Source organism: Caretta caretta, chromosome 12 (genome assembly GCF_965140235.1).
Source record: "Caretta caretta isolate rCarCar2 chromosome 12, rCarCar1.hap1, whole genome shotgun sequence".
Lineage (NCBI taxonomy): Eukaryota > Metazoa > Chordata > Testudines > Cheloniidae > Caretta > Caretta caretta.
In genome coordinates, this window is record NC_134217.1 from 21,641,039 (window position 1) to 21,663,538 (window position 22,500).

General features: G+C 40.5%; 1 protein-coding gene across 14 annotated transcripts in view; it reads left to right on the forward strand.

Annotated features, from left to right (window-relative positions):
- Nucleotides 1-22,500, forward strand: part of ZNF536 (zinc finger protein 536) — a 406,360-nt gene that overhangs the window by 87,279 nt on the left and 296,581 nt on the right. For 3 of the 14 annotated variants that reach the window (XM_075118389.1, XM_075118391.1, XM_075118390.1), the window contains one exon: nucleotides 7,296-7,432. The exons of the other annotated variants lie outside the window; for them this stretch is intronic. In XM_075118389.1, the coding sequence (XP_074974490.1) occupies nucleotides 7,357-7,432 (76 nt within the window). In that variant the 5' untranslated portion in view covers nucleotides 7,296-7,356. The remainder of the gene's footprint in view (nucleotides 1-7,295; nucleotides 7,433-22,500) is intronic. 14 annotated transcript variants of the gene reach the window in all.

The window sequence follows — 22,500 nt, forward strand, 5'->3', positions numbered from 1 at the left end:
TTCTAACCTAAAATCAGCCCCACCGATCTCAGGAAAGTGCATGGTCTCAGTTGATTGTGAAGCTGATAACTTCAGCACCGAACAATGTGGCTATATTACAGCATGCTGTAATCAACAGAGATCTCCTTTTTCTCGTGACCAACGTGTTTGTGCCATCAGGTCTCCAAGGGAGAAGGTGAATGGTTGAGGAGTAAAAGGGACCACGTGCACAACTTCTTCAAATGCCATCTCCTTACAGATGTGACCCCACTGACAGTGGAAGTTAGAGACTGGGGACCAGCTTGGGTGCTAGAGGCCTCGCAGCTATGTACTCAGAGTGGTCAGGAGGAAAGCCTTCTCTCATACAGCCATTCTCTTGGTGCTTGTATCTTATTTGTCTAAGGCAGTGGTTCCCAAACTTGTTCCGCTGCTTGTGCAGGGAAAGCCCCTGCTGGGCCGGGACGGTTTGTTTACCTGCCGCGTCCGCAGGTTCAGCCGATCGCAGCCCCAGGCCAATGGGAGCTGCAGGAAGCAGCGTGGGCCGAGGAACGTCCTGGCTGCCGCTTCTAGCAGCTCCATTCGCCTGGAGCAGCGAATCGCGGCCAGTGGGAAATGCGATCTGCCGAACCTGTGGACGTGGCAGGTAAACAAACCAGCCCGGCCCGCTAGGGGCTTTCCCCGCACAAGCGGCAGAACAAGTTTGAGAACCACTGGTCTAAGGATATACGAACTGAAGTATAGCGGATGAGTTCCTAGTATTGGATCATAAACACACTCCTCACATAATTTCTACATGTGCCTTCACACTTTATCCCCAAATTTTACTTTATTATCCATTTATTGACATATGTTGTGGGAAAAGGTAGGAGCATCTTGTGGCCTTGTATTTCTGGGAAGCGAAAGGCAGGTCAGTTACCTGGTTTGTGGACAGGGCATGTCACAAACAGGCCGAGTGGTACAGTGCAGCACTTTATTCCATGAATGCCTTTTGTTCCACTGAAACAGATGCCACCACATATTGCAGCCCCTACTGCGTTTTTTAACAGCAAAACTTTTTTGTGACTTGACAGAGGGTCCAGCACATGATTAACACAATGGGCTTTGCTTTTTTTATGTTATGTGATTATGCTGGATAATTTTTTTAAGCGACAATGAATGTGCTTGGAGATATTTTAATTCCCAGTAAGTATTTTCTGGGAAACCACAATTTGCTGAACAACTAAGGAGCCTGTTCTGGGTTTGGCAGCTAGAACAAGGCACTATAAATAAAATACATTGAAAGAAACTTAAGGGTAGCCCTATAGTTGGATCTAGTTATTGGTTGAGCATTTTCCAAGTGTTTCACTGGCATCCATCTAGTAACTCCTCCCTATGCCAGATCTGCTAATGTGGCTCTCCATTTCAAAATGAGTAGAACATAAGAGGAAACTGGCAAAGCTTGTGGCACACAGAGGTTAGCGTTGATTTGATATTTGTGCTAAAGCCTCTACAAAGGGTATTTAACCCTAAACTTCTTCTACATAAGCCTTGTCCATTCAGAAAATATGGCAAGTGCAATTGCATGGCAAGGCAAAGCACTTAAGCATATGCATTGACGTTGTCTGGACTTAAGCACAAGCTTAAAGTTAAGCACATGTGTTTGCTGACTCAAGGCCTTCATGTCAGTATTTATTTCCTCTTTGTTCCATGTGTATAAGTACTATTAACACCTGCAGATTTAGCCAATTGTGAAGCTGTTGTAAATTTTTTGATAAATACATAATTGAAAGTAACATTTCACATTTGTATTGCACCTTCAGTGAATTTTATTGTTCATGAACTATGTGAAGTTGACAGCTGTTGATTCTACCATCTTATCCAGAGCATAGGGGCAGTAGTGCAATCTTTCCCATTCGATGAGCCCTCCTTCCTCCTCGGTGGGGTTCAGTCATGTATTGGAGAGGGTCACATTTAGGAGTAAGGGAGTAGATTGGTATCTCTGACCATTAAATCCTTAGTTTCTTGGCCCTTTTTGTTAATTAATGCCATTTGTTGTGTTGACTTTTGTGATTTGCACATCTGTCAGGCTACTCTTCTTGCCTAGGCCTCTGAAGAGCCTTCAGTTGATAATAATTTTAGATCACTGGGCTGGATATTCAGTGGTGACTTAGGGGTGAATTGTGTCCCATCTCCAGTGCCCTTAGCTATCCGGTTGCCTGTGTCAGATAGTCCCTATGTTCCCTGTATCAAAGATTTCTGATGTCACTATTGAAATTATGTCAAAAATGTCATACCTAATGTCCATCACTGTAGAATGTTAGTAGAATCAAAGTTTGACAAAAAATCACTTAAGGACAGATATTGAAAGTACTGTTCATCTCTCTCACTCCTCAAGTGCAAGTTATTGCTGCTTAGAAGCAGCTCTGAAATGTGTCAGGGTCAGCCATGAGAATCAAAGCTTCCTGATGTTCCTCCTTGCATCTTTCACTCATTGCAGGAGAATATCAAGTCCACTGACTTCATTGGAATCTCTCATGGAGTAAAGTAGTATGCAGGGTGAATAAGGGTAGCAGAAGCAGACCATTACTAAATAAAACAGTTTAGTAACATCAGCAGACTTTACCAATCTCAGTGATCTTAAATCAAATCTCTCAGGTGTTCCAGAAAGTTCAGATACTGTGGATTTTCAAAAGTGCTCAGTGCCATGGTTACTGGGCTGTCTGCACTGCTATACTCTCTCTGAATGCACCCTCCCAAGTCTCAAGCCTTGTGCCTTTTCTGACGTGGATTCATGTGATTCTCCCATTCTGAGGCCTGGCCCTGGGCCTACAATACCCTGTGGATCAACTGTACTTACCAAGCAGGACTGATGGAGTTTGACACCTGTTCTTCCCTTTGGGAATCTGACCGGCGGTAAATATAGTGACAAGATAGATTGGTTTCAGAAGTCTATTGTTTAATTTTAAGAGTAGGAATAAGGTGTTTAGAGAAAAAGGATTTTAACACAAGAGACAGGCATGTGGACTGTCTTACCTAAAGCCCATACCATTCTGTGATGGTGGCCAAGCTTAATACCCCCCCACACACACACACACAGATGCCTGTGTCAGCCTGGTTTCTGCAGACAGCTCCTCAACAACTGCTATAGTCCTTTTGATTTTCTGGTTCCCTGGCTGTGGCCCTGGTTGTCAAATGCAGTTCTGTAAGATGGCTGGAGCTAGGAGGTAGAATCTTTACTGTTAATGATTCAGGCATTGTCTCTTAGCAGCCCTGTGTATTTACTGAGTGGCTTATCTTGAACTATTCTGTTTCCTTCCTGCTTGTTTCCTTTGCCCCTTTAATAAACAAAACCAACATTTTCATAAAGTGAACATACCAATAACCCGGTCAACACTCAGTATTCATAAATGATTAGAGCAGTTCCATGTCCTCCACGCTCAGTGCAGGCCTAAGTGCTCCAATTGAAGTCAATGGGAACAGAGTTAGGTCAGTGCTGAGCACTTCTGAAAATCCCACCTCGTATGTCGTATGGATCAACTGGTTAGGCTCCGAAATCTATGTTTATATTACTAAACAAATGTCTTGCCTTTAAAAAGTGATGAGCATCCAGTGTCTCTTAAATGAACAGGCTAAGACGATAGGGTCATTTTGCGTACAATGAATGGGTAATATACTGTCCTCTTGCGTTAAAACCCACTGTAGGATAAAACATGTGCTTGAATCTCTGTAAGCTAGCACATGTGGACTCATGGGCAAATTGTCTCCTTTAGGGGATCTGTTGGAAACTTTGCGCAGCCTGGGCCATCTCTGGGCTTTCCATCCTTTGATTGTCTGGCCATCCCTTCCTTAAGAATCCTGCTGGTGCTGGTTATGGCCTCTTCACCGGTGCTGTCTGTGAGGGAGTAGATAATGCAGAGAGGAGTTATGGCTGGTCCAGCCTGCAATAACTTCCATGAGTATTTGTGCTTAGAATTCTGAACCTCCCAGAGTAGAACATACCATGGAGAATGGCTGTCTCTCTGCTCTGCCTCTTTGAACATCTCACCAACATCTCAAACTGTGCAATTCCTACAGTGTTGAGTCTGAGCCGAGAACCTGCCTTCCTTCCACTCATTTTAGGGCTTCTCTGCCTCAGATTGTTCTCTGTGCCAAGTATTGGAGGGGAGCATGTGATCGTAAATTTGTGTTAGGATAGCTATAAAAAATGAAAAACATCATAACAATGCATTGAGTTAATAGCCTTCAGTGCAACAATAAAGACAGTGAAGTTTGTTACTCTATACAAGCTTAACATGTTTTTCTCCTCCTTCCTCTTTAGTTTAAATTTCCATTTCTCATTTTGCAACTATACCATGCAGAAAATACCAGTGCAAGTATAATAATTTAATGGTATTTACTAATATAAATATTTGCTTTTGCAAAGCAGTGTTACACAGAATTCCTGAACTGAAGTCTAAGCAACTGTTGGAATGTTTGAGGTAAGGAACCTGACCTTTGTGAAGATCAACTTAATGAAAACAGGGTTTCCACTGTTTGTAACTTGTATCTATACCGAGCGGTCTTGGAATGGCAGGACAGGAAGCAACACACACATTGTTACTTTTGTATTCCAGTTGGAAGTTCTTGTCATATGTAATTACACTGATAACTGAAAATATTTTACATGAATTTCAGTATATTCCTGCAAAGCTTGAAACAGACAGTTTGCAAAAGATAAGGGAAAATAAATTGAATGAGACCTTAATTACACTAAATTTTACGAGTCACAAAACCTCTGTAAAGAGGAGTATTTTGATTGATTTAGCTTTGTCTTAAAATACAGGTGGAGTTGTTAGCCATATGCTGAAAGTGCAGGGAAGGGAGAGGGAAAAACATATTTGAAATAATCCTGGTTTCCAGAACAATGTCATTTATCTTCAACTGCCCACATATTTAGTTGCCACTTATTAATGTTTTAAGTGTTTTAATTTATCATGCACCTGAGACTATTGTGTATATTCTATATTGCTACAGTTGTTACTCAAGTGACCTCCACTTTTAACATATGATCAAACCAACTTTCTTAGTTGGACCAAGGAAAATCAGCTATTGATACACCAATTAATAAAATTTAGCAGTTCTTCCCTCATTTAAAGGCTTTTTCCAGTTCATAGACAAATATACGGGTGCCTTCTAAAACAGTACACCCTGCCACAAGTTTATTCTTGAGAGCTAAGGAACTTGCATACTATAGGCAGGTGAGTATTTATATTAGGCTCCTGTGCAGTCTGGAACTGGAGAATAGTAGAATTTATCAGAGGTGGGCTTGTAGTGGGGACATGCAGTGAAGATGCACTTTAAGGGAAACAGCCTTATGAATAATATTTTTTTTATTATTTTTTTGTTGTAATGATTTTTGTTGTAAGGGGTCTTGTACTGATTTAATTTTTTTCTTAGCAAAGTAGTTCCACTTAGCTAATTTATTTTTCAGCTTTAAAACATCAGCATTTTATAGATCTGAATTTGACAATGTGTGGATGATTGCTACGTACAATTTGCAAAATTGTGATTAACCAGCCCTGCTTCGAGTCAGTTCTCCCTAATTCACAAAAGGCTTCCAAGAATAGTCTGCACAAAATTCAGTTTGCAAATTGCAGGGCAGATTTTTAGAGGGCAGTTTAAAGAATGAAGTCCTAAGGGTTTTATCTATATTTATATCTCTTGTTAAACCAAACTCTTATGTAAATGTTACAATCTGTAAATAACAAGCCAAGCAGCTTTCTTAAAGGAAAGATTGCATCTATATTTTTTGAGATTTAGCAAAATTATTAACCTACGCAATAGATTAATATACAGGTATCTTTGGAAACAACTAATACTGCTTTGGGTCTTCAGCTGTGTTTTATGGATATTTAAAGGTTTAAAAATACATAGACCTTTCATTTTGCAGTAAAAATGGTCTCAAATTGAAAAACACTATCCTTAGTGATGGCTTGAAAACATGGAGATAGCTTTTGTATACTTTTTACTTTTTATAGCCATTAATGTTGCAGTAAATCTTGTATTATTGTATACAGTCTAGATTATTCTTCATTCTTTTGCCTTTGGACAGGAAAGAAATTACTGGCTTCCATCAGTGTTATTGGCAATCCCCATATTCTGACATCTGTTCCTTTCTAAACATTTTACCAACCTTGATGAAATGTAGTTTAGTGTTAGAAGCTGACTTGAAGAAAAAATTGGATGATAAAAAAATAACATTGATTAAACACCAGAAGTAATTTACCAATGACTATCAATATTTTGATGGCCACTGCAGTATATTTCAGAAAAGCTAGACGTCTTATAGAAATTTTAATCATATTTAATCTTTGAATTATGCTGAATAAATGAATTCTCTTTTTTTAAACAGAAGTATAAGAGCCTAATTTCAGTCAATTTTAATCAAACTCTTTGGACTCTGTTCTAAGGAATATTTTGGGCATATTTTACAGTTATTATGCAATGCGCTTGTCCCAACTAAAAACTTGCTCAATTAATATTTTTAATACACAGCACTGATTTCATTCACTATTGTGGGACTCCAGTGTTTCAAGGGAGTTACACCAGCATAACACTGCAATCATGCAGTGGTGAATCAGGTACTTGGAATGCCTAAGTGGTATGATCCAAAAAAGGTGGTATCAGAAACAAGGCAGGTGTGTACCCAAAAGATTAGACTGGTACCAGCTTCTTTAGCCTCCGAAGAGTATATTGCATGTACCCCATTTGTAATGAATTGTTAGAGCATGTACATTAGTTTGTTAAACTAAAGGAAGATACAATATAATACAAGCACAAATGAACAGTATGCATATCACACACACACAAGCACAAACGAACTGTATGCATAACACACACGATTTTGACTATGCGGTTGGATTGTCAAATTTGCTCAACATTGGCCTGGTTCTGCCTCCATTGAAATCAATAGGAGTTTTACTACTGACTTCAGTAGAAGCAGAGTTTGGCCAATACTAAACAAATTTGAAAATCACAGCCATTATGAGGCAGATCCTCCACTCCAAATCCAGCTGTGGATATGTTCATATGTACACACAGACATACTGCATTGCATATGTACCATTTCAGGGCCAAATGTGAAGTTACAGCTCCCGATGACTTCAGTTAGTGCCACCGGGGCATTCAAGGGCAGAACTTAGCCCTCTGACTATAGGATCTGGTAGGATTCTAAAGCCTTTAGTGGCTTGTATTCTTCTGACTACTTCAACCCAAGCTATACAGATTCCGCTGCTGCTGCTGGCCTATTTACAGTGTTTGTGATTTGTCGATTTTTTTTTCTTTTTCTTTCTTTATAGAAAATTTTCATTTGAAGGAAGAAACATTTCCCTAATGTGGGTGCATTAGAGAAGACTTTTCATGCTTGCTATGAAAAATGTTTTCCTCTCATTTCCCAAAAGTCAAGCTATTGGGTGGCAGAATCTGAGCGGACTAGGTATGTGGATTGTAAATTTAGCTTTTGCAATCTACTTGTCTGTGCTAATAATAATAATTCACACTTTTCATCCATGCCTCTCTCAACATGCTTTACATACATTAATGAACACTCTTCATTCTTCTGTGAAGCATATTTAGTAAAGCTGGTTGGAACATTTTTTGATGAAATTTCATTTTGTTGCAATATGCGGTCTTGTGGAGGTGTATCCATTTCCATTAATTTTTTTGTGGGGGAAAGGGAAGACAGAAAATCTCACACTTTATAGCCTAGTGACTAAAGAATGGCTGGGTTGGGGGCAACCCCTTTGGGCTCAAGCCTATGGTCTGCCTGACACAGAGTGAGCTGGGATGAAAAATCCTGCCCTGAATCAGGAAGATTAGGGACTTAAACTAAGTATTCTGTATCTAAAGTCATTCACCTACCTACCAGGAGACAGCCAGACATACATAGCCCCGAAAGCTCAGATTTTTTTATTCAAAACCATACATTTCAATGCAATTCTGTGTCTTAAAAAACCTCCAGAAGGGTTTGTTTTCATTACAATGTGGAACAAAACTAAATTTTGAATCCTCAAAAGCAGCTGTGAAACAGAATGATCATCCTCTGGTCAGCCCTAACGTTTAGTATTCCTAATTTACGGACAGGGAAACCGAGGAACAGAGAGATTTGCCCACGATCACACAGCAAATCAGCAGCCATGCCAGGAATAGGACTCAGGATCCCTGATTACCCAGACCTGTGTTATAATCAGTAGATACACTCCTTCCCTCATGATGCCTACAGTGCCTGCGATCCTTCTCATGCCACCTCACATACAGTCTCAAAGCTGTTGATGTTCACCTGCTTAGATATCTGTACAGTCTACTAGTAGGAACCATCTAAATATCTAACAGATGTACACATTCACCCTGGGATTAATGCATTCTGGACACAGACCCATAATCCTCACACCTCTTCACAATCACATTATATTTTTTTTTTCCACTTGCTCATATGGCATACACCTGTGACATGCTGGCAATGCACTTGCAGTGTAAGAGACCTTCAGATTCAAAGCCATCCTTACATCTTTGTTCTCTTATGTGTGAACCTGTTTGAGGTTTTTTCTGAGCATTCAAAAGGCTTGCGAGTGCTGTTACCTCTTTAAATCCCACTATGACCCTGGAATATGCTGAATGTAAAAGCAGAAACAAAGCAAGCAGAACTAATAAATAAATGTGGAGAGACAAAGTAAGAAAAAACATTGGCAGCCCTTGTGCCAGCCAATATTACTTCATGTTTTTTATTGCAAACCTGTATACTAACAATAGACCACCACCCCACGCAGCTGGGTGTGTGAATTGAAGGTTCACTGAATGCTGTGAGTTTTCCAAATGTAGCACAATTATAAGAACACCTGCACTAAAGAACTTTGCACTGAATTTTTTGCAATGTTCACATTCCTCAATTTCTTTCTTGTTTTAATTTCTGCTTAGAAAAAAGTTACTTACAGCATAAGTTTCAGTCATAGGACTTGATTTTACTAGGCTCTAAGGACCTCCTATGAAGTCAGTGGAATTTGAGGGCCATATTGGGTCCTATAATGGAAGGAGGTAATTCAGCTTCCAAAGCCAGATCTGCTAATGCATGCAAATCCTGACCAGTAGCCTGTTTTGATCCTGGGTCTTCACTGAAAAGCTAATGTATCGATAGATAATAATAGCAATGATGACAAAAATCCAAAGAATAATAATAGTTTGCAGATGTAAGGCTGATGAACATATTATTTCTTGTAATGTTTTCTGAAAGTATTCAGCATTGCAGTTTAATGAATTGATATACCCAACCAGTAATGGCAAAAGTGTGGGACTTTTTGGCAGGGAATATCATCCCTTTAGGACCTTATTATTACCATTGTTGTTGTTACCTATTACTGTAGCACCTAGGAGCTCCTCTAATGAACCAGGACATCACTGCACCCCAGAGATGGGCCATGACCCTATTGTGCTAGGTGCTGGACATATACAGAATAAAAAAGATGGTCTCTGCCCCAAAGGGCTTAAATCCAAGTATGACCCATGACTCTTAATCTCATTAATGTTAATAGAAAAGGGGCATCACAGGTAAAATCTGAACTTTCTTTTCTGTCCGTTTGTTAGCAGAGTAGTTGACAGCCTTAGCCCAGGCTTTAGAGAACTTTTATCCTATACTGATTCCAGAATTTGGGGCTTACTCACACCTAAGTATCTAGAGATTTATGTTCATAACTCCTATTAATACTAAGGGCTTGTCCACATGCCCTCACAGGGATGTCTGAACTGTAGAGCACTCTTAAGTGTTGTACTCTAAGTGCCCAAGTAGATCCTCCTGGCGTGAACTAAAAGGTACCTAGTTTCAGAGTAGCAGCCGTGTTAGTCTGTATTCGCAAAAAGAAAAAGGAGTACTTGTGGCACCTTAGAGGCTAACAAATTTATTTGAGCGTAAGCTTTCGTGAGCTCACGAAAGCTTACGCTCAAATAAATTTGTTAGCCTCTAAGGTGCCACAAGTACTCCTTTTTCTTTTTTAAAAAGTACCTAGTTTGCATTGATACAGTCCACTTTCAAACAGGACTATGTTAACACAAACCTTTTAGTTTCATGCCATGAGGGTCTACACAGGGCAGCTAGAGCACAACACTTGAGAGCACTTTCCGTAAGAATGGCTCTGCAGGGTCAGGCCAGTGCTCCATCTAGCCTAGATGTCTTCCAGAAGTGGCCAATGCCATGTGCTTCAGAAGTAATGAACAGAACAGGGCAATTATCAAGTGATCCAGCCCCTGTCGTCCACTCCCAGCTTCTGCAAGTTAGAGCATGGGGTTGAATCCCTGACCATCTTGGCTAATAACCATTGATGGACCTATCCTCCATGAACTTATCTAATTCTTTTTGAATCCAGTTATAGGTGGCCTTCATAATGATTTCAACAGGGACTGTGCATTGTATGAAGTAGTACTTCCTTTTGTTTTAAATCTGACGCCTATTAATTTCATTGGGTGACCCCTGGGTCTCGTGTTATGGGAGGGAGTAAATAACACTTTTACTCCACCATTCATGATTTTTATAGACCTCTATCCTAGCTGTCCTTAGTCGTCTCTTTCCCAAGCTGAAAAGTCCCAGTGTTTTTAAATCTCTCCTCACATGGAAGCTGTTCCATACTCCTAAATATTTGTGTTGCCCTTTTCTGTAAATTTTCCAATTCTAATATAGCTTTTTTTTGAGATAGGGCAACCAGAACTGCACGCAGTATTCAAGATGTGGGCCTACCATGGATTTATATAGATATTTTCTGTCTTTATAGTTTACTGCCCTGTAGTCAGGACTGTGACGCCATGTAGACAAGCTGTAAATCTCACTGCACATAAAGATGAGAATATATCCCTTTTTTACTCTGCTATTACTCCAAATGGAAAATGTTGGTGACAATCCAGGCCAGCAATGTATAGCCTATTATTGTTGCCATGTGTTGTTTTGATACAGTGCTATGAATGCATTATGTCTTTGTGATAATTTACATTTTTCCTTTCATTTTCTCATCCAAGATTAGGACCAAGTCCAGGATAAACTTGTCTCTGTGGCCCTGGGGAATACAGAAGCTCATTGAGTCACCCAAGCTTTTGCGACTTCAGAGGCTACTCCCTATTTCCAGGCAGCAGAACCTCTTAGAGTGACAAATAGGGAGGCAAAGCCAATTCTGAGCTCACGTGGCTGCCAAATCCATCCTTCCTTCCTGAAGATGGAGCCTGGGAAACTCGCAGGACCATGTATTCATGTCCATAGTCAGTGGGGTATTAGGGCCTGATCGAAGATTCTTCCCTTTCCTCAACTCCCATTGATTTCTCGTCACAGGGAATTAGATCAAGTTTAAGAACACTTAAAAGATTCATTTTCTATCAGGAAGAGAAGAGGAGGCCCAGTGGACTGAATAGCCCTTTCAGTGATTGGGAGAAGGAGGGAGTCTCACAGCAGAAGAGGGGGGTCTCCTCTTAATTATCATTATTAGCAGCAGGAAATCTTTTCCCCCTCTTCCATGCAGTAGCTGGGATGTGGAAGAGACTGAGGCACTCCAGAGGCTGTATAATGTTTAGGCTGCCTAAATCTCATTGCTGCCCATTGGCTGCTGGATTAAATTGGTGCTTTTCATTGAAGGGTGCACCTTCCACCAAAGGGTGCTGGAGTTAAAGGTGCTGGGGATGCAGCAGCACCTCCTGGCTTGAAGTGGTTCCCATTATATACAGGGTTTAAAATTTTGTTCAATGGCTTCCAGCAACCCACACTATAAAAATTGTTCCAGCACTGCTGCTTCCACCCGATCTACCACATCTCCTTAAAGATAATGACGTGTCTTCAAGAGCCACCCAAAGCAATATTTTTTTTTAACGAAGCCTTGAAGAAAATATTTCTAAAAGCCAAAGCCAACCAATCTGATGTGTTCTGCCTGTACTAAAGTGGGAACCACATGTGTATTTTGGGTGTGAACATGTGTGCAGTGCAACTTTGTCCACATGCAAGTGTGTGTGTGTGTGTATGTGTTTGCATAAACCTAATCTTTTTCTTGCCAAATCTCGCACACAATTTGACCTCAGGGTTGGACATAAAATCATAAGTTCATGATATTTTTCCCATGTGTAGTGTTCTTTGTTTACAACCAAAATCCTCTCTGAAGATTAAACTTAAAAAGACTGTGATTTAATGGATTTAGGATCAGATTCTTACCTTCAGTCTGAGGCAGGCATGGCTTTAAAATTCAATAGTAATCAATGATTGTTTCAATTATGGAGCAATGACCACCCACCACTGTTTGGGTTCGTAGCTATGCTTGTACTGCAAAAAGGGATGGGTGTACTATTCAGATGAATGTAAAACTGAATAAGAAGAGACAGAGATGTACACCAAGACAGAGCAAAAGGGAATTTCTCTGCCATTCTAGTGTAATGTGCTACACTCGTGCTCATTCAGGAATCTCTGAGAAAAAATTTGACATAAAGCAGTGAGTTATGTCAAGGTTGCTTTTATGCCCCAACACTGTAGAAGGATAAGATGGAGCGTTCAGCTTGCATGAATCCCTTTGCAGGATCGGGGCTTAAGTTAGCAGCTCTTCAGCCACATAGATCAATGTGGAGTGGAGTGCTTTTTACAAAGAGAGCAGGCATTCAAATATATCATGTGGACTTTCGCACTTCTTAGTGTTTCAGTGATAAAGATATGTTTTTCCATTGCATTCGCCAAGATTTTGACTAGTTTATATTTTGTTTTATATGAACTTAGCATTTCCATTCATTTCTGCCCTTAAAAAAAAATCAGCCCATTCTTATTATAAGTTTGGGATCAAATCCTGGGGTTTGCTTTGGCTGCTTTGCACCTCTCTGGTGGTCTAAAGCAGCCATAAAGCAGACCTAACTGGTACCTGGAGAATTCCTATCTCCAAGGGAATCCTTGGGTATCGCAGGGCTGCTATAGCAGTTTTGTACCTCTGCCTTCCTAGCTCAGGGGGCAAGGTGGGGGGAAGTGGCTATCCTTGGCTGATTGACTGGCCCCTTGAGGCTGCTGGCAGACATCTGCAGCAGCTAGAACAGTTCTGAGGTTTGGCCTACTGTACCCAAAGGGTTGGGTCAGAAGTTGAACAAACTCAGAATTGGCGGGGGATTCTGCAAGATGGTGGTGGCCTATGATCAAATCTGGACCTTCCTCTTCAGCTGTGCTGAGGGTTCAGGATGTGGGCCTTAAATGGTAAGTTCTTTGCGGGTAGAAACTATGCCATCCTACAGTTCCTAGCATATTGTGGGTGTTAATGCTGTATAAATGTAAGTCAAGTAATACTTCAGGCTGAAGGGATGTTGCGGTGAAAGAGCTATCTGGAGTCTGTTTAATGGGTCCCCTTCACCACCACAGTCTTGCTAGTGAGAGAGACTGCAACATGCTTGCCACGAATAATTTATTGTATAATATCCTTTGCAAGTTCCTGCTATGACTAGATGATCAGTTATTTTTCAAGGAAAACGGGGTGTTTCCAGTGCCTGTGTTTTAATTTCACTTATAATTATCTCCACATAAGTCTTCAATTTTGAATCTTGAATTGGATACACATGCACACTGGCTTGCATGGAAAAGATCAGTGACAAAAATCACATGACATTTCCATACTGTAATTATTTTCTGAATCAGGCCCAGAGTCTTTGGGAGTCCTGGAAAATGTACATAAAGCTGTTTTGTTTTTATCTACAGGATTTACAGCTTAATTCAGGTTTTTATGTGTATCGGTAAATCCTTCTAAATGGAGAAAGCTTCCTAGAAAGTTTTCATAGTACTATCTTTCTCAGTAGCACAGGGTGGGTTTTGAAACGTTAGAACCGTAAAAGGGACACCATGAACTTGAAATTTAGTCTGAAAAGGTCTGTAATGAGTTTTGGTTCCTTTGGTTTTGGCTCTTGAGTTCTCTTGGTTTTATGATTACATTCTCCTATTCTTAAAAACAACAACAAAAACCAGTGTATTTTGCTCCCCTGTTGCTGTGAGAACAACCCCCATAAAAGAGCAGGACAAATGGATTCATTCACTGTACAGAGGAAATAGGTGAAACTGAGTATACATAAAGTGCTGTCTTGCACACAAACTGCATGTACAAAAAAAACAGAGAAATGCTTTTTTCCCTCTAATGTTTTGGATATCGGAATCTTAGGTGTTATTTTGTAAAAGTACTATGTAAAAAATGTTCAGACGGATGTGTGATTTTTAAAGTTGCCCTTTATTATCTTGGCACATCACCACAAGAAACTTGGAATTTTCATGCACTCTACCTGCATTAAATAATACTCTGCCTTTCCAAAAAGCAGCAGGTCCTTGGCTGCTCATCATGAACGCATTGGGGACAGGATAATAAAGAATATGAATAAAAATGATAAAAGGTGGCAATATAAATAACTTCTCATTTTGCAAAGAATAAAGAAATGTCAGAAAAGTTAAAATATAAATTACAATTTCTCTCACCTCCTCCATAGCTTCAACTTATGTACTGTTCTGAGCCTGCCTTCCCACTTCATATATGCTGGACCTGTGTGAACTCTTTCCATTCTGGTGTATACCACATCAGTGAATTTTCTTGTCCTTCTGGTTTATGCCCAAATTCCAAGCCATACATCCATAACCAGTTCACACTAATACACATAAAAAATCCTGGTTTCACATTTTCCCACAAACCCAAGCTCCTGCCGTTGTGGTTCCTTGTGAACCACGGGATGTTGCCTGTGAGTTCAAGGAATCCTATTGTTTCTAACGTGCCGCCCAGGCACTACTGAATCTACCCTGGGCAGGGTCACAGGACTCCGTTGGCAAATCAGTGCTTAACAAACAAATGAAGACAAGTAGCAGCAGCAGTGCTGGCCTTCTCCACAGCAGGGTATCAGAGGTGTTTTAGGTAACACAGTGAGTTTTGCTGACAAAATATGTACAATTAAAATAGTGGGAATGAAAGTAAAAACAGGGGCACTCAACCCACCCATGTGAAGCTGATTTCTACTGATAAATGAGCAGCTGAATACAACTGTTGTTCAGCTACACAGAAACAAAAATACATGCTAAGAAGAAACAGCCTGAGCTGAATCAGAGACCTAGGACTGAAATTCTCTCACCTTTCCTCCCTTTGCCATCTGAGCCCAGGAATAGTACTCTTGGTTCCAGATCTTCAGCTGGTGTGTATCTGGGTAGTTCCATTGTATTGAGCTCTGCTGATTTACATCAGCTGAGGATCTGGCCACAGGGATACAATTTTCTTTTGTAAACCTAGGGAACAACTCGGTCAGGTAAAGTAATAAAATATGGTAGAATACTGTACTAAGATAATCTGCCATTTGCTGAAGGAATTACAGAGGTGGCCCTTAATCTTGTGATACAATTGGGCAGGTTTTTGCTGCTTCAGTGATGTAAAGTTCTGCCCTTAAATCAAGTGCATCTTCCTCATGGAGGATTTAGTTCAGAGCTGAGGATTCTTTGGGTGGTATATTGTTGATGTAGCTGCTCCAACACCACAGATGTTCTGGTGGGAGGTGGCTGGAGAAAAGGGGGCATAGACAGGGATCCATCCTGATCCCCCACAACCAGGAAGTCCCCTTGGAGCCATTGTCAGCCAGTGTACATTATAGCAGCCCTTAAGATGTTCTGATTTTATGTTGGGGGCCAGCCCAGCAACAGATTTGCCCCAAGATCAGGGAAGCACATCACAAGGTTCCTTAAAGTCACCTTTGTACCTTTCCCACCCTTGAACTGTGCTGCTGAATGTTCCTTGGGCACAGCTCAGGAGCTTGACAAGAGTGTGTATTTCATAGGCTTCTTTTGAGGAATAATGTACTATTGGGCTCAGTGTGATGGGACAGGAAACACGCATCAGATATATTACTACATTTATCCTAGTAAAACTGGGAGATATGTTAGTCAGGTCAGATACAAAGTGAAAGTAAGACAGATCCCAGAGGAATTGCAGAAGGCAATGTATTTACTAGGCCACTGTATGCCAGAGCTAGACAGAAACAGGGGCTTAGACTAGCAGAAATCCCACCTCCACTCTAAGCTGAATCAGAGTGGTCAGATGAAATGCAGCTCTTTCCTCTGAAAAAATGGTTATAATTTTTTTGAGTGGGGCTGACCATCTTAATTACCTGGTACTGGTTTAGCCAATCAGGGGCAAAGGAGATGTACTGTATGATTTCCGTCATGCTACCCACCTTAAGAAACCAGACTTGAACTCCAAATGCAGTAACTGCAGGGCTGAGGATCTAGCCCTATATATATATATATGCATGTATATTTGTATATGGATTGCGCTATCAGTACCAAATCTATACGATCAGTGTGCATTTAGTTACAGCTGGAAAAACTACTGTATTGTGATAGCCTGATGTTGTAAAGTGGTTAAGGTCCCTTGGGACTGACTCTTGAACGTGTGTTTTCATTTTGGCCCTGCATTGTATGTATCTACGTATGTACCACATTCAGAATATGAGGTTGTTTCAATTATGAGGATGAAGGGTGCGCATTACCTACAGTGAAACCTCGCAACCGAAAAAATGAGTTGCCAAGTGTAGGTAACCTTTAATTAAAGGGTGGGCAAAAATGTGCTGGAAAATTTGTGGCTATTTTTTTAATAATGGGCTCTGAAAACAGGGGATATAAAGGCAGGAGTCACCTATTACATTTTTTTAAATAGAGAAAATAAAACAAAAATTACCCTGCTTTTTTTTTATGAGCAGTCTCTCATGATGGAAGTGCACCTTGGACACAGAGTCACCAAGTGGCCCATAAGATACCTTTATTCAGCCCAATCAGAGACTTTGTATGTAACTCAAAAGACCAGAATAGAGTCCTTATTGAACAAGGTTAGAAAGGATAGAAACAATCGGCTTATATAATGTATTTTTACTTCATAGGAATGTGATTCTGCTTGCTGAAAATGTATCCTTTGCATGGAGTACAAGCATAATCCTGTGCCTACTTTGCCCTTAGAGTAAAAGTATGCTTAATAGCAATTTCAGAAAAGAATCTATTTAAAGCCTGTTGAGCAGAATATCCACTTATAGATGGAAACTATAAGTGAATAATGTTAATGGAGTTCTGTTTTGTAAAACGCATAGGACAACTAATAGAATCAAGCTACTATAAAAGTGGATGATTGAATTACGTTTAAGAGAGTACCTAATTTATTACCTTTGAAAATAGTTTTTAGAGCTGTATGCTTGATGGGTTTTTGTAAATTCCAGGCTTTCTTCATGCAAAAAGTTTTCAGGAGTCTCACCTTATGTAATATATTAGAGTCAGATCACTTTTTGTGCTATTATAAGTTCTAAGAGGCGTATCAGTATTTCCACTAAAACACAGATGTTCAAGGGGCTAATTACTTCAGGAAGAATTGCTCTTAGGAAAAACTTACTACATTGTACAAAGTCTTAGTCTGGGAGTAAATTTGGGCCCCTAGTTAGGAACATAGAATTGCTGAGTCTAGTGGTCCATCCTGTTGGGTGTTCTGTCTCTGACAGTGGCCAGCACTAGATGCTGCAGAGGAAGGTAAAACATCCCTGTAATGGTCAATTATAAAATAACCTGCTCAAAAGCAGAAGTTTGTTCCTATTTCCCATCACTAGGTGGTTGGTTTATGCTCTGGAAAATGAGAGTTTATACTGCTTTTATTTCCCCCTATGTAACAGTACTGTAGTTGTTCACATTACCCATATGACTATCGTTTTAGTAATGCTGCCAAGCTCTTGGGCTCAGTGATCTCTTGTGGCAGCATGTGCCACAGATTAACTATGCAGTGTGTAAAAATAATTTTAAAAGTTTCCTTTTATTAGGTTTAAATATGTTGCTTTTCCATGTCCATGGCTACCCCTTTCTTCTTGTATTTTGTGAGAGGGTAAAGAGGAGAACCTGACTGACCTTCTGTATACTGTTCAATATTGTAGGCAGAGTTGCTTGTAGTTAAGATCGCCTGGCACTTCCCATTATAAAACTCTATAATAAATTTTATATCTCATTCCTTAATACTATCCTAAGGTGTATTGTGTTTGCGTTTCTGCTTGGGGGCTGTGCCTGGGTGGTGCCACTCATTGCCACTCAAAAGGGGCAGAGAGAGGGGTGGCCTGTGCTTCCCTTCACTTGCACAAGCATATATGGGAGCACCAGGTGCACCCTTTTAAAAGCTGTAGCTGCAGGAGAGAGCTGTGAAGCTTCCAGAGGCCTTGCAGTTCCCTGTAGCACAATAGCTCTCCGAGCTCTTGCTGGGGTGGGGTAGCTCCATGCTGCCCTAAATCTGGGGGCACTAGTTCATAGGCACAAGCGAGCCCCTTGCGCCAAATTTCAAAGACTGAATTTGCTAGTTTAGAAAAAGCCTCATTTGTTTTATTTTTTTGCAAAGATAGATTTAGCAAGATAGATCATAACATCCCATAAATCATGTTTGTGGGTCAAGTAAATCTGTGCAATAGATCTGTTCCTACTCCTAGTGCTGCAGGATCAGGGTCAATAGACCTACAGTACATGTGTATAGTCAGAGGTTGACCAGAAGAAAAGACAGAATTCTGTGGTAAATTGCGTTTACACGTCTGTATTTTATACCTTTAAATCATAGTGAAACTGCACTATGGACGCCACCACAGGCAATCTCTTGTCTTAAACATCCACTTAAAAGTATCCCCATGTGGCTCCTGATATAATTGATCTTTATCCTTAGTTAAAGACCACCTATATTAGGTCACCGGTTTTTGTTGCTCCTTATGGTGGTCGCTTAACACAGGTTTAAGTGTAAACACAAAGTAGAGTGTTTCAGTGACACAAAGGCAGGGAACCCAGTCTATTAGAGCCAGGAAATTCAAAACAGGGTGATATTCTGTCTGCAACTTACCACAAATGCTACAGTGTTGTGTACACAGTTGGTCTTAATCTTGATTTTTTTGTGACTCTTTCTGGTTTGATACTATAGCTTTCATGTGGTTTAACTAAGATTTTCTTGTTGGTGTTTTATCGATACTCTTCTAAAAATGAAATTATACTGTTGTTCAGTATGGTTGGCAATGCACAAGGTGCAAGGAAAGACTTTGTCCCTGCCCCAAAGAACTTACAGTCTGAGTACCTTTAGTGGAAACATCCTTTGAAGCCGTGGGTTGGCTTTCTTAATGGGAACGAGAGAGAAAGTCCAGGCAAATACCGTACAGCCCTCAATTAATTTTCCTTTGAAATTTTCTAATGCCTTTAGTTTTCCCTCACCCCTATTTCCAGTTATCAGATATAGAATCTTGACAAATTATTGTTAATTGCATAGTAAATAGAACAGTATTGTTGGCCCCAAGACAGATTAGCATTTCTTATTACAGAATTCTCATAGACCACAAACCACTATCTCCACCAGTTATAACAAAGTTTAGCTTCAATCTGATAAAAAGCATGTATTGAATAATAACTGGTGCTCTTATTGTAAGTGGTTCAAAAGCCAATCTGGATAGTTCATTGTAGTTGTGCTCATAGACACACCCATGCAAAGTGAGGTGAGAAGGTGTGCACATACTAGGGCTGTGTTTCCAACACTGACCTCTGTTTATAGATGCTAATCACTGTGACTCCAATTATTTATGGCTGCAGTTGAGGTTAATTGGACATCTCAACTCCTGATTTGTAGGCACAGTCATGTACCTAGACATCCAGTTTGACCGTGTCCCCATTCATCTGTGTCTGTGTAACCTGCTATTCAGTGTGTGATACATGTTCACATCTTTACTTGATCCATAGAGGATATGAGTCCCTCAGCCGCAGCTAGGGGACTTATTTCTTTAGCTCAAGCTGTAGAAGCCTATGTTTGAGCCCTGGAGATATCTGGTTCAGTCCCAAAGATTAAGATTATTACGCCTGCAAAATTGCAAACACAAAAATTGAGTCCTGGTAAAGGATAGTTGAAAATGTGGTCAGATTTTCTTATTACCAGGACAATCTTCTCTTCTTATAAATCCTCATGAAGATGTTGGAATGGTTTTCTTTTCTTTTCTTTCTTTCCACTGCTTCTTGTCACAAAACAAGTAGCCATTTAACTTGTACATCCTGTTGCACCTGATCAGCATTTCACAAAGCATATTCATGCACAAAAATATATTAGAAGAGTTCAGGTTGTGACACAACCCACCAAAATAAATCAAGGGGTGCTAAGGTGAACATGTGTTTTATGTAATCCTATACTTTTCAAATGTCCTTCAATTCCTACAACAAAAGGGAAGCCTTCCAGTACATCTCCGGTAAATTTAGGAGATGTGCTGGACTTCCAGCTTTTGCCTCAAATTTGATTATATCAAAATGTATTAAAGATTGGAGAGTTTGCATCAGTGTGTACCCTTTTATGTGGTATTTTCAAAGATCATTAAGACCAGTATTGGCCAGCATAGAGGCTAACATTACTGAATTGTTTGAATAGTACACTTTTTCTGTAACTTTCTTGCTTGTGTTTTATCTGTTTGTACCCCTCCCCCCCCCAAAAAAAACCTGAGCCAAGAAGTTTAGAACGAAATACAAACTTTCCCAAAGTTTTGGGGTGTTCTAATATAGGGAAAACTAGTAATGCCAAATTTCATGACTTGAGCCCAATCTCCAAATCTGAACATTCCCAAAGTTTAAGGCATACATAAAAACGGTGTGAGCTCATCCAGGTTTGGCCCTGGGTGTGTTAAGCTACATATATGCCACGAGCTAGTGCTGGGATTCTCTGCTTGTGTACACATACTCAGGGTAGCTCTCGCAGAAGAAACACGAGTCTATGTAGCACCGTAGCTGCGGTAGCACGAGCGGGGCACGGCTGAGCTGAGTAGATACCAAGAGGGTTCTGGCAGGTCCGTACTCAGCATGGCTAAGCTATGGTGTTGCTACCCACGCTCTCATGGCTACACTGCTAGCTCAGTGAGAGCTAGCCTGGGTATGTGCCCATGAGCAGGGGATTCAGACCCTTGTAGCATAGATGAACCCTTCATTGTGACTGAGTCAGGTTCTAGTGTAACTCTCTAGGACACAGGGATTCAGTAGGATTCTTTCAGAGTTGAACCCCAAACTCATTAAAATATTTCAATAAAGTAATTAATGCGCATGGCCACTAGACACTCTTAAAATGTAAATTTCACAGCTGTAAGAAATTAGATTTGTTTAAAAATAACAGAAGGCCCAAGTACAAATTATGGAGTAAGTGCCTATAAAATTGCAAACTTGGTTTTAAGGCACAACTAATTTTTTTTTTTTTACTAGTTCATTTGCTTTAGCACTGGTATTCAGAGACAGATCTGTTTCTCTTTGCCTTTAGGTATATACTTCTTTGGTGCCAATTTGCCTCTAAACTGGTGGTCAGACAGACACCAGAGTGGAATCAATTAGTCAGTGGTTCTCTCTCATCAGGTGATGGGGTTAGAGTGCAAGGAAATATTTTCAATGAACCTCAGTTCCCTCTGAACTATAGTTTGTATTCAATGTTTGATGGATTTGCAAACTACAGCACGTAATTGAAAAGTTCAGTGAACACTGGTTTGAGTTGTTTGCACAGCTGGGAAGGTAGGTAACTTTTAGCCCCACAATACGTGTCAGCTGTATGTTAATAAGCCTTGGGAACACCCCTTTGTCATCTTATGTGCAAGCGCAAGGGCCTGGGCTTCCTGCAATGGGCAGGTGGCAAGCTGGTCAAACTCAAACCTCCAAGCAAACCTATAGGGATTAGGTTTCAGAGTAGCAGCCGTGTTAGTCTGTATTCGCAAAAAGAAAAGGAGGACTTGTGGCACCTTAGAGACTAACCAATTTATCTGAGCATAAGCTTAGCTGTAGCTCACGAAAGCTGATGCTCAAATAAATTGGTTAGTCTCTAAGGTGCCACAAGTACTCCTTTTCTTTCAGCAGGGATTAGTTTGCTTCTGAGCCTGGAAAACACCACACTAGAGAGTTCACTCAGCCTTAGACAGCACTTGATCTTTGGGTATTGTGCCTGGCAGGCACTTGAACTAGTTCCCTCAAAGTCCATAGAAAGTTGGGGAGGAAAAGGGAACCTCCTTTTGTCTAAGCCAGTAGAAGCCATGCTAGGCTTGTTTCGTCAGCAGGTTGTGACCTGTGGGCTTGCTCCTGCTCCACTGAAGTCAGTGACAAAACTCCCTGCATCATCTGGCCCTATATGCCTTACATTTTTCCTGCCATTTCCAAAGATGCTCACAGAGCCAAAACCCCTCTCGTCACCTATTCTTGTGTCCAAGACAGGAGGCCAAGGCCATGAGCTTGAGCACCATCCCTCTTTACTGAGTAGACTGAATGACAGGGCAGAACATGGACTCTCTTGGACCTCACTCACATAGATGGTGCTACAACTGCCTCTTTGCAGGCCAACTTGTAGCATAGTATATTAAATGGTGGGAGGGAAGAATATGAAGCAGAGTGTGTTCCAGATGAGCCATACTGAAGATCCACTGCAGATCTATATTATGCATATAAGTAGACAAAGTTCAGATTATGACCTCCTAATGTGATTTTCATGCTATTGTTTTAAAACATAATTATAAATC